The 12451-nt window shown below is 45.5% G+C and overlaps 1 protein-coding gene across 3 annotated transcripts in view; it reads right to left on the reverse strand.

The window, feature by feature from the left end:
* Positions 1-309: 309 nt before the first annotated feature.
* The window catches only part of LOC117230361 (zinc finger protein 768-like), a 33087-nt gene continuing 20945 nt past the window's right edge, over positions 310-12451 (reverse strand). For 2 of the 3 annotated variants that reach the window (XM_033487743.1, XM_033487744.1), the window contains exons 2-3: positions 8154-9269; positions 310-6947 (exon numbers count right to left, since the gene is read on the reverse strand). In XM_033487743.1, coding sequence (XP_033343634.1) covers positions 5944-6947; positions 8154-9269 — 2120 coding nt within the window. In that variant the 3' untranslated portion in view covers positions 310-5943. The remainder of the gene's footprint in view (positions 6948-8153; positions 9270-12451) is intronic. The other variant, XM_033487745.1, reaches the window with a different exon arrangement.

The raw sequence follows: 12451 nt of genomic DNA on the forward strand, positions 1-12451 counted from the left end.
TTGCCAGCGATAAAGGCAAGCAAGAACGTTTCACGATTCCTCTGGTTCGATTCGGTAAAAAGCCGGCCGACTGTCGGCCATTCTACGCGTAGTATACTTACACACGCGAGAAAAGACCAGATAATCCACGAACCCGATTACTCGTCGTGCATACTGTACACATTAGAATAGAAAAGTCGCTTATAAATAAACATTATCGTAACATCGTATACGTCGACGCTTATCGTGCACGACGATACCATCTCGTGGATCATCCGATCGTGTGCATATACACGCTTTCATGATTGTTCTCCGCGCTCCCGTCTTCCATTCTCTTCTTTTTTGTATTTTGTCTCTTTATCTCGCTATAGTGAATCGATATCACAGTACTTCCCCTCCGCCCTCTTTCTTTTCCTCTTGCTTTTACGTTTTTTCGTTCTTCTTCTACTCGTCTTCTTCTCTTTTTTTTTCTTTTTCTGTGCTTTTTTTTGTTTTTCGTCGTTTCTTTACTCCATCCGCGCTCTGACGACGCTCGTCGGAGTGTTTCGTCGATCGAAATGGCACCACACAAGGTTCTGACGTCGTCCAACCACCCGAACCAGTTTCGCAGCAGTTCGCAACGAGTTCTGCGACCGGCACGTATACACGGAACTTAAAAGTAAAAATATAACGCGTCCCTGTCGTCTCGGGCCAGATCAGCTGGCTATCGCGCTTCGTTTTCTTTTTTTGCAAAAAAGGACATTCGCGAAAAGGTATAAAATATTTTATATATATAATATATATATAAAAGGATTAAACAGAGTTAAAAATCAATCGGATTTCTTTCGTCCCTGCGACACGCTATAAATACATATATGTATATATCACACGGCCGATTTTGTGACTGCGAGATTAGAGAATAATAAGCATAAGCACTAGTAGTCGGAATTATTTCGATAAAGAATAATCCGTATAAAAAAGAAAGAAGTATTACAAAAAGAGGACGTAAGGAAACGTCTTAACAATGTCGGACATTGAGGATCAAAGAACGTTCCGTACAGTCGACGGGCGTCGCGAGAAAAAAAGAAAAAAAACGGAGAAAAGTACGGCAAAAAGTGTGGAAGGGTGACAGCAAAAAAGAAAAGGAAAATCTCTATTTAGAAAAAGAAAGGAAAGAACGATACCAACCACTGCACCGTATGCAAAAATCTCTCGCGATAGAAACTTAATAATAATTAATTAACAGCGATAATAATAAGATACGAGATGATATATCGTTATGTTGAATACGACGAGTTAGAACAGATGGTAAACAAAAACAAAAAAAGAAAATATTCGTTCGTATCTACACTTTTTTTTTTACAATAATTAGTCGTCTTTCTCTTTTTCCTTTTCTCGTCTCTTCCTATTCTCTACCTCCAACTCTGTTTCGACAAACATACTAAAACGAGTATCTTTTTCTATTCGAAAACAATCTTTCCTGACCCGACGATATATTCTTTCGCCCTGCGAAAAACAAAAAGAAAAAATAATTAAACGGTCAGCCATGCCCGAAAGGATCTTAATCCCATTTGCACGAACAATTTTTTTGCTTTTTTATTATCGCGTTCTCGACGAAATAGAGAAAAAACACGCGTAAGATGCGTTAAAAATATGGTTGAAAAAAGATTCCCGTTTGAAGAATTCGATCGAGTTTTTACGTGAAACCTAATAATCCAATCGCGTTGCGTGCAGAACCGTGATTCGTGTTTCGTGTAAGAAACGACATAATAAGCAAAAAAAAAAAAAAAAAAAATCAAATTTCGGAGTTATACGAAACGAAAACCTAAAGAGAAATTGGAACGGCGTCAATTAAGACGTTCGACACGATTGTTTAATGACCGTATTCAATGAGCGATTTTCTTTCGATATAGTGTGGTCACATTTTATTCGTCGATCGACAAACACCTAATAAACCAATTATTATTTCACTGGCGAATAATATTTCGCTCGTCCACGTGAAATCGCCCTGTCGTTCTGTCGCGAAACGGAAAGATTGAATTATTGTTTTCACGCGCGGCACGTATTTTTCGACGAGCGAAAATTTAACCGAAAAAAAAGAAAATATAAATGACCGATGAATAAAAAAAAAAAAAAAGAAAAAAGAGAAGAGAGAAACAAGATTTGCAGTTGACGCTCGAAAGTTTTCACGATTATTAGTTGTTTCCGTTTAAATCTTAAATGATGTCGATCAGTTGCAGTCGCAAGATATTTCGGAACTTTGAAATGATCTGTAGAAAGTTTAATAAGATTTTCAGGAAGGCATAAGGATGTCGGCAAACGACGCGATTTTCTATCGAATTTAAGCACCCCGAGAACTCGGCGATTTGAATCGCGAAATGAGGAACGTCGTGAGATCAGTCCCGCTAAAATCGCACAAGGGAAGAGGGACGAGCGAATCTAAAAAAGATCGGGATGTCGACACGATCGACTGTCCCGTGAAATTTTAGTATGTCGTAACAATCATAATACTCTTGAATCACGGAGAATTCCTCACGTTTTCTGAAGAACCTACTCCTTCGTTTTGATCTTTTTCCTTATGTTCTTGTTCGTTTTCTTTTTTAACGCGCAAGCAACAACTAAGGAAAGACGTTAATAGAGAGCAACGAGGATAATAATAATATCATTAGAAAAAAAAATAATAAAGAAAAAGTACGATTAAAAGTGATTATCAGCGAACGATCACAGCGTCGTCGATTTCTAACTCCCGATTTCTAGCGCTCCCGCGCGTCTTTTTTCTTTTTGTTTTTTCCTTTTCTTGCTAACCTATTTTTGTAAACGCGATATAAGTAGATCTTTAATAATTTAATGAGTCGATTAACGTGACGCCTGACGACACGATCACTTCATTCATTCGCTTCTTTCTTTTCTTTTCTTTTCTTTTCCTTTAAACTCTCGTCTTTCACCCTTTTCCTTTTTTCTCTCCTCTTTTCTTTTCCCTTCCTCCTCTTTCCTTTCGGTTCCACTCATCTTTCTTTATTCTTGCTCCTTCCACCTTTAGTACTGTATCAGAGTATCGATAATTGCAGTTCTCAATATAATTATTAATATACCATCCTAAAATACGGTCAAATCACTGCCGCGAGCAGCAATTCCGAGGCACTACAAACAGGCCACAGAGAATATGGCCGCACAATTATTCATCTTCAAATCATCTCTGTGTCTAAATGATAAAAGACTAACTGTAGAACGCCTAATATACGTATAATCGTAATCATATACTTATGCATCTCGTCATCTATAGGTATAGATCATTATAATATATATATATAATATATATATAATATATATATATAATGTACAATAATTAGAGAGATCACACGTCTTAATATAGAAATTTAAAAGACTATTCTCTAGTACGTTGAAATTTCCTCAATATTTTGTGTGTGTTCCTTTTGTGTTCGTGTATGTATTTCTCTCCCCATTTCGTATCGTTTTCCTCTTAAGTATTGCCACGAAACATTCTTCCTGTTTTACTTCCGTTCTTGTTATTATCCGTTCGTTACCTTCTGTTCATCGGCTGATGTGATGATAATTGCGTTATTATTATAATTATAATTATTATTATTACTAGTAATTATTATTAGTGTTATTATTAATATTATTATTATTAAGTTCCGGATGAGCGGACTTCACGAGGGTCCTACGAAAGTCTTTTTTATTCCTCTTCTTTTTCCCCCCACGGATTTACTCCTCTTTCTCTCTCTTTATCTCTCTCTCTCTCTCTCACACACTCTCTCTCGTGCTCTACTCTATCGACTACCCTACTTACACTACTTCTACGGTGTCTCAGCCTTCTTCCACGTTCCCTCCTCTTTCGCGTTTTTTTTTTCTTCTTTTGCTTTGTGTCGCTTACCTAGTGTTACGTTCAGCACCAATCTGATTTTAAAACCGATTCAAAATATCATCATTATAGTTAATAGAATAATATAACCTGTCGTATAAATATACATTCAAATATTACTATAGTATACAAGAGTCGTACCCTCCCCTCGCGCAACTATCGTCATCGTCAACTTGTCGTACCCCGAAAAGCTATGGCTCAGCACTCTGGGGGGATACGCCGTCCTCGTAAATCCTACCTAATCTCTCTTCTTCCCATTTCACATTTTCACTCACCCTTCTCTTTCATCCATACGTCTATCCTCTCCTTTCCTTTTTTTTTCCTTTTTTGGCCCTCTCACCTTCCTGCTCTTTCCCTTTCTCCGCATCTTCTCCTTCCTCCTTCGTTTCGCCTTTTTTTTCTCTCTCTCCTATTTCTCTCATCCTTTAGCGATTCTACCCACTCGTACACTCTCCGTCTCTCTTCGTTCTACCCTCGATTTTGCTCACGCATTCGCAACACTTTCTCTCTCCTTTCTTCTCATTCACACACGGATCCACGCAGCGTCCGCGCAGCCAAGCATGCACTCTCTTGCTCGCTCTTTTTCGCGTCATTTCAACATTTTTTTTTTTTTTGCTCTTCCTCCACTCGTTTTTGTTTGTTCGTCGGAGTGAACGGCTTTACATATTTACAGGCATTCTTCTCGTGGTCGTGTATTCACCTCCCTCTCGAGGCAACGTATCTTCCTCCCATCACCTATATCTCTTTCTTTTCCTTCTTCTCCCTTTCCCTTTTCTCTTTCATTTTGTTCTTTTTGTTTCATTTAAACATAGGCAAGTTAGATATCGTATCACAATCGTTATCAATTTTTTTTTGTTTTGTTTGCTTCTAATCTGGTCGTCGAATCGAACATCCTCAAACCCGTGTGTGTTAGCCGAAACACGTCTCGATTACGAGTTTCGCTTTACGTATACTTGTTGCTTGTGTGTCTGTCTGCCTCTGTGTTCGTGTATGCGTGTGTATGTATGTATGTATGTGTGTGTGTGTGTGTGTAAGCGGTGTGACGAACGACACCTCGGACGGCCTGCCTGCCTGCGCGCGGAACCACCGAACTCTCTCGAGCTATTCGCTTATCGACGAAAAAAACGCGAGAAGGTACGTCGTTAATTCATTAATATATAAAAAATACGTATGGGGGGGGGGGGGAATAGACGAGATTCTTCGTTGGTTGAGTCACCATTTTTCTGGCGCCAGTGATCAGCTCGACGATGAACGACACAACGACTCTCGCCTTCCTGCACGATCCAAACCTCCGTATCTCCGCGAACCCCTTTCTATAATCGCGTAGCTCGTTTGTTCGTGACTCGGTTCGTGTCAGTTAACACAGTCCCTTACTCTTATTTCCATCTTGCGTTTAGAACGCAATCGCGTAGAACATCAGTGGTAGACGCACGGTCTCGGTCGGTTGCTTCCCGTGAATCGCGGTATATTCGTCAGGTAACGATGATCAGTGATCGAAAAGAAGAACAAGTTGCCATTGTGAGGTTGTGGTTGCTGACGAGCTTCGCGATTACTTACGATTGGTTCGCGTAACGAAGGATAGCAGGTTGGGACCGCACAAGTAGAAACGGACCACACTAGTCGGACGAGGGTACAGTCTATTGGTAATAAGAGTAAACGCGTTCAACGATCGACGTACGCGAACGTGTTGTACCGAAACGTACGCGCACACGTATACACACACGCGGACAGTCCGTTTCTCGACTCGAAATCGAACTACAGAAACGAAGAGAGACGATAGATCGAAGAGCTGAGAACGAGTCGCGGTGTCGATCACCGTCGAGCTGAGGACTAGCTGGCGACGCGTTCCGAGGCTGTGCGAAGCAATGGAACGAGGAAAGTAAGCGAACTGCGAAACGAAAAGAAAGAGCCTAGTAAATGCACGATAAATGTCACGGGTAGTGTTGCTGGATCGGCTGGCTGCATCGGTGCGACGCGGCACTCGACGTCGTTGAAGCGGCGGCGGCGGCGGCGACGGCGTCGGTTTGTAACGCGTGACCGAAGCATCGCTGAAATCTCAGCGGTATTCCTGCTTGCTAGTAGGCGGCAGGATGGACGGTTAGTCACTGCGGCGGCAGACCGGTCGGTGGTTTGAATTCGCCGGCAACGGATACCCCGTTCGCCTGGGCCGGGAATTGTGCCGTCGACACTGGCGGTTGATGATTGAACGCGGGCGCGTAACATTGCGGGAAATAGAGCTCCGGCTTCACCACCGTCGGCGTAAGACCTCTAGGTACAGGGACAGGGCCTAAACCAGCCGGTGTACCGGGTGGTTTCGAGTCGCTGCTCGAGTTCCTACGCACCTTGGCCGCGTGCGGATTCATATGGTTGTCGATGTGCTTCTTCACCTCTGGCTCGGTGGCGAAACGCCGCCTGCAGTTTGGCATCGGACAGCAAAACGGCCGGTCACCCTGATGGGTGCGCGTGTGCTGATCCAGTATCGCCTTCTGACGGAAATCTTTGCCGCACTGTTGACACTTGTACGGCTTCTCGCCGGTATGAATGCGCAAATGTTGATTCAGGATGGTACGTTGACGGAAGTTGCGGCCGCAATAAACGCAGCCGTACGGCTTTTCGTTCGTGTGAATGCGAAGGTGTTGGGTCAAGTGCGATTGTTGCCTGAACCTTTTGCCGCACTCCGGGCAAGGATACGGTCGCGATTCGATGTGTATGCAGCCGTGCTGCAGCAGCGTCGATTTTTGCTTAAATTCCTTCTGACAGATCGGACATCGCACGTACAACGGCATCCCCGCGGAGCGGCCGTGCTGTATCACGTCCGGTAAACAGCTCTTACTACCGCCCTGTTGCTTGATATACTGCAGAGCACCGAAGCTACCTGCGCCGCCGGCACCGAAAACCGCGTGATTCCCGCCCTTCGGGTCCTTGAAGTAAGCGGGATACTGGATGGAATTCGCGTCCGGCGCCGGACTGAACGCGCCCGACTGTGTGTCCGTGTCGCCGAACGTCGATGCCACCTCCTCCTTGCCCTCCTCCGGTGGAAATGGAACATCCTGCGGCCAGAGTGTTGGCGTCATTCCATTCTTGAAGATCAGATGCGGACTCACGTCTGTAACAGACACGAGAACCAAGTTTATGCTCCGCGTTCTCCAGACGATCGGACTGTGCGGAGGAATTCTACTTTTTGTTAGAAGCCCGGACTACGGTACCACGCGACCACTGAAGAAACAGACAGACTAACTACGAGTGCCCGCCAAGTGGAAAGAACACGTTACGCTGTAATCGAAATGCCACGGCGAATACACCATCGCAACCCACGCAAGCTACAACGTCCTTTCTTCGGTTTCTAATCGAGTTGTTAATGTTAATAAAGCAGCGCGAGATCCATGTGCTCCGTTTGACCGATCAAAGGTGGACACCAAGTCCTAGGTCCACCTCCTTCACCATCGCGAGAAGACGCGTTTCAACAGCAGGGAGGCTCTAGCCAAAGGGATGGTTAGATGGCGTTATCGTAAACGTAGATGCGGCATTAGACAGATTTCATCCGTATTTTGTTAAACCATGGCCAATTCGAATCGATGAAGAGAGAGACTTGCAGAGGGCAGAAAGGGTATATATGAAAGTAGATTAGGCGAGGATACATTGGGCTGTTAGGGGGAAGAGGCTCCTCTATCTCACAGCTCACCAGCACTCTCGCGTCCAGCTCAACCGTTCTCATTCTTCGGTTGGCCTTTGGCGGCAACGAGGCCGATGTTTCGATCGATTTTACTCGATGAATTCACGAAGAAAACTGCGAAACGAGCAAACGTACGCGATCGCGTCTGTCCGCTAGGAACCGAGACACAGGAAAGGAGACAAAGAGAAAGGGTTAAGCGGAGAAACCAAATGGATTAAAGAAAACGCCAAAAGAACGAAGAAAATCATACGAAGGTGATATCGGGTTAGTGAAGAGAGAAATCGCGATCGAACGAATGGAAAAGAAAAGAAAAATGGTAAATGGAAAAGACGGATGACGGCGAATGAATAAAGGTGATGACGACATTATGATTGCGATAGTATCGTAACGTTACATATATATATATATGTATGTATATATATGTATATATATACATATTCATGTATACGCATATATATATATATATATATATAGATATATATATGCATATATAAATATTAATATAAATGATGATGAACGATGAAGAGATGAGACGATGGTAGCGGCGGTGGCGGTGGTGATAGCAACAGTAAGAACCGGTGAATGGGTCAGTGTGGTGGACGCCCTCTGGGAGTCTGGGAGGCAGAGAGAAATGCTCGCCTTGGTGTGTGCGGACGTGCTGATTCAGGATCGCCTTCTGACGGAAGTGTTTTCCGCACTCCGGACATTGGTATGGCTTCTCACCCGAGTGGATGCGCAGATGCTGGTTGAGGATCGCACGCTGCCGGAACGTACGCTCGCAGTACACGCAAGCATACGGCTTCTCGTTCGCGTGTATGCGCAGGTGCTGCGTTAGATGCGATTGTTGCCTGAACCGCTTCCCGCATTCTGGACACCCGTATGGCCGACTGTCCGTATGGATCCGCTCGTGTTGAAGCAGCGTCGACTTCTGCTTAAAATCTTTCCCGCACGTCAGACACTTGAACAAACGTAGATCGCTGTTCGCCCCTTTCCCGGACTTGCCGCTCTGTTGCACGATATCCGGCAACCCAGTCGCCATGTTTGGCGCCCCGGGACTTGCGTATTGGTGAGCATCCAAACTGGGTCCGCCGTCACCCTGGCCGAGGGACGTCAGCATGACGCCTGGTTGCTTGAGATAGTGTAACGCGGAGAAGCCACCGGGGGTGAGCATGTGCGGGGGTACCGACGGCGACGGATGCGGCCTGGCATCCTTGAAATAGTGCTGTGGATATTGCTGCAACTCTCCAGCGCCGGGGAAGCAATCACTGCGATCCACCTCGTGAGGCGTTAGTTGTTGTTGAGGCGAGTGATCCTGTTGTTGCGTCTGCTGTTGTTGTTGTTGCTGCTGTTGCTGCTGAACTTGTTGTTGTTGCTGCTGCTGCTGCTGCTGAACTTGCTGTTGCGTCTGTTGTTGTTGTTGCTGCTGCTGCTGCTGTTGTTGTTGTTGCTGCTGAGAGGTGGCTTGATTCGATTGTATATCGTCGTCAGGTGGGGTTAAGGCTTGAGGCTCAGGCGGTGCCGAGGGGTACGGTGAGGGCACGGGAGAGGCCAACGAAGGCGGGGGACCGCTTTCTCCCTCGACAGGAGGACCACAGGCCTGCTGTGGACTGCCGGACGAGGAGGAGCCCTGCTGTTGCTGTTGTTGCTGTTGCTGCGGGTACAGTCCCCCGTCCTGGAGAGATCCCGGCCCGGGGCCCCATTGCCCCTGGGGTCTCTCCATGTTGTCCTTGTATAATACGTAGGGCGCGCCAGTATCTGGAATCAGACAAGTCGAACGAACCTTTATCGATGCGTGCTCGTGAAAAGTAACAAGCGTCCGTTTTACTTTTGTCGTTGTGCTCTCTAACGGGAGTTCGTTCCGAGGGGATTGCTAATTAAACGTTTTTTGGTTCCTTGATTGTAACAGTTGATCGTAAAATACCTCTAATATTATTACAACAAAGAGATTAGTAAGATTCTTTCGTTTAATTACCAAGCAGTAAAGGGAGAGACGCTCGACGTACGTAAAAGGTGTACGCGTAATCCTATTAATTTCTCAACGTTAACGACCCGGTATATTAGATCAGTAACGGAAGCGTGGCCATATTCTTAACACGCGCCATGGCTGGTTACTAGCAACGAATGTGTGGTATTCGATTCGTCACGCTCGTAAAATTTCAACCCGAGACGATCGCTTTATATGTAGTACGCGGCAAAGTGGAAACACCCTCCCTCTGCCTCTAATTAAGAATCGTTCGGACGTTTCGCGCGCGGCCAAGTCGATTTGTTCGCGAAGAAACTGCCTGGTTCACGAGCAACCCTGCTTTATCGCGTCGCATTTAATCAGTCCACGATCTGTACGCAGTTAAACTCGCGTTTCTTCACCGCGTGTTCGGCAAACAACTTTTAGAGAGAGCAAAGCGAAACATTGTATCAGAGATCGACGGTGTGTGCACACTTTCTAGCACGTCGAATCGACCACGTTCCTGGTCACGCATGGTCAGATACGTCCGGTTCGAGCTTCGCAAGTTCAACGGCTGTTATGCAGGTCGGATGCACGCGGGGATACACGTCCGCGCGAATGATTTATGAAGTGTTCCACTGTATCTGCGATGTCGAATCTCCCTACCCTTCTGTGCGCGCAAAAAACTCTGCCGTCTCCGCTGTACGTATCTCTCTCCGTCGTTTCTTCGCGCCAACGAGAGTATTCCATCCTTCTCGCCTCGTGGGCGTCGCTAGTTTTCGAATACACCGGGAAAAAGAGCGAGTGTATCGATAGTTTACGCGGAATACGAGAAATGACAAACGAACTGTATGGAAATAGGAAAGCTCTGGATCTATCGTCCGAACGAACGAAGCTGTTTAGTGAAAAGTAGATAAACGAAAGAAAACTGGTACATCAACTCTTACATCATTCTATAGCGTCACATACGTGTGATTGACTGCGATTCCCAGAGATACACGCTATAACAAACGATAAAGTTGATCTAAGGTTAGCTTAGAATTTGCCTGCTCTGTCTACTTATTCTCTCTAATTCTACCAACTTTACTTCTGCTCGATCAACCTATGCATGCCGTTCTACTATCTTTCTTAAGAAATTTCAAAGTACATGAACTACCAAAGTAATTTCGAATTCAAGTCCAATCATCTCTCGATCAAAACTAAGTTTCTATCCCTTCTCGGCGGGGAAAAAAAATAAAGTAGCGATCGTAGAGGGGACAAGAGGGGTAAGGGCTCTGTCCGTGGAAGGAAGAGCGAGGCAGAGGTTATAATCGTGGCCCCGTAAATGGCATCGCGGCGGGCGACACGCGTCCGCTGCAATCGCGGCTATCACGTACAGTCGCATTACAAGGAGGAAAACAACGGTTCCGCGGCACATCTCGCGATTATGGAATTCGCATTATGCAACGTTACACAAAGTGTGTGTCCGTTTTATCGGATTAATTACCTCGCTCTTTATTCCATTCTTTCGTTTATCCGCGCGGCCGTGCTAACGCCGCCCGCTTCTACCATACGCGGATGCTACTCGCGCGCCTCTTTCAGCCCGTCTTTTGTTTTTGCGTCGGGGATGACGCATCGACGGATTATCTTCGCTGCTCGGGTCCGTTTATTAATATCGAGCCACGCTTTCTTGCGTACACGGCCTCTCTCCTCTTTCTCCCTCTCCCTTTCTCCACTCACGTTTATTCGTGTCTTTTCTTTTCCTTCACTTTTTTTTTCTTCGTCGCTTTTTTTCGTCGTTCCCCTGTCCGCCCCTGGTCCCACGCGATCAAAAGGAAAGACACACGTATCGCCGTAGCACCAGTGGCTTTTGTTGCTCGTTCCCGGACGATACGTTTCAGCGGCGGTGACAAGTGTTATTGAACCTCCCAGCGGAAAAAGATACGACGTCGCGCGGACAGCCAGACCGCGAGCGCTAATTGTTGCAATAACGTCGCGGGAAACGAACTGCCGGCGTATTACAAGAATTTTCAACGAGCCTCGCTGCGAATGCCTGAGATTTTAGGAAAGATGAATTCGAACGTGAAACTTGGGCGAGCCGTTTGAAATGCCACCCGATAGAATTTGATATGGAAAGACGTTGGAAAGATTCTTATCGACAGGCCACTCTACACTCTGCAAGCTTTATTCGATATTCAATTTCGAATGAAAATATTTTACGCGGGACGTGTACGTATCTAAAGGTAACGAGAATTATATTTTACGAACGTTAAAGGGTATCATCGTCGATCCATGACGACTTGGCCATTAACGTGGAATCGTGGCCGATTCCACGGATCCAGCGATTAATCCAAATTGTACGTGCAACCATGCTTTCTCTGTCTTTCCGTCTCTATCTGAAAACGATGCCTTTTTCCCTGGGCGCAAATGAAAGGAACGAGTTTGCCGCTGTTCATCACGCTCGATTGTTATATATGTCTTCTGATACGGCTGCTTGGCAGCTGATGTACGCTCGCGATCACGGAATCTGCTGCTCGAGGATCGATCTGATTTATGTTTGAACGCCGAGGAATGCCTCGAAAGCTGGAAAACGTTGCTACGTTCGAGCGATATTTTGGCAAGGAAATTTTAATTTCGATGCATTCTCTCAGTCACGTCAATGCGAAGAATCGTTTTAATTCGGCATAGAAAAATGAAGCGTTACGAAACGTTCGTTAAATTCGATCAGGTTTTCAGATTTAATGGATCATTCGTCAAGTAACATTATATCAAACGAACGAGTCTGATTTTCCATACCTCGCACCTTTTTAATCATGTTTTCGATCCCGTAAAACGCCACGGCGATTTAATCCATCCCCTCTATCCTATCAAATATTCACCTCAAACGGTGCGCCATTTTCGCACGGATTTACCTCGTAAACATATGTATATAAAGTCCTCCTCCGCGCTGTTACGTAGTCTCCATTTAGTCTCGCTCGAGTTTCTTTCACGAACGAGAAACGAACGAAAAGAAAAG

This window comes from Bombus vosnesenskii, unplaced genomic scaffold (genome assembly GCF_011952255.1).
Source record: "Bombus vosnesenskii isolate JDL3184/JDL3185 unplaced genomic scaffold, Bvos_JDL3184-5_v1.1 scf7180000013266, whole genome shotgun sequence".
Taxonomy (NCBI): Eukaryota; Metazoa; Arthropoda; class Insecta; order Hymenoptera; family Apidae; genus Bombus; species Bombus vosnesenskii.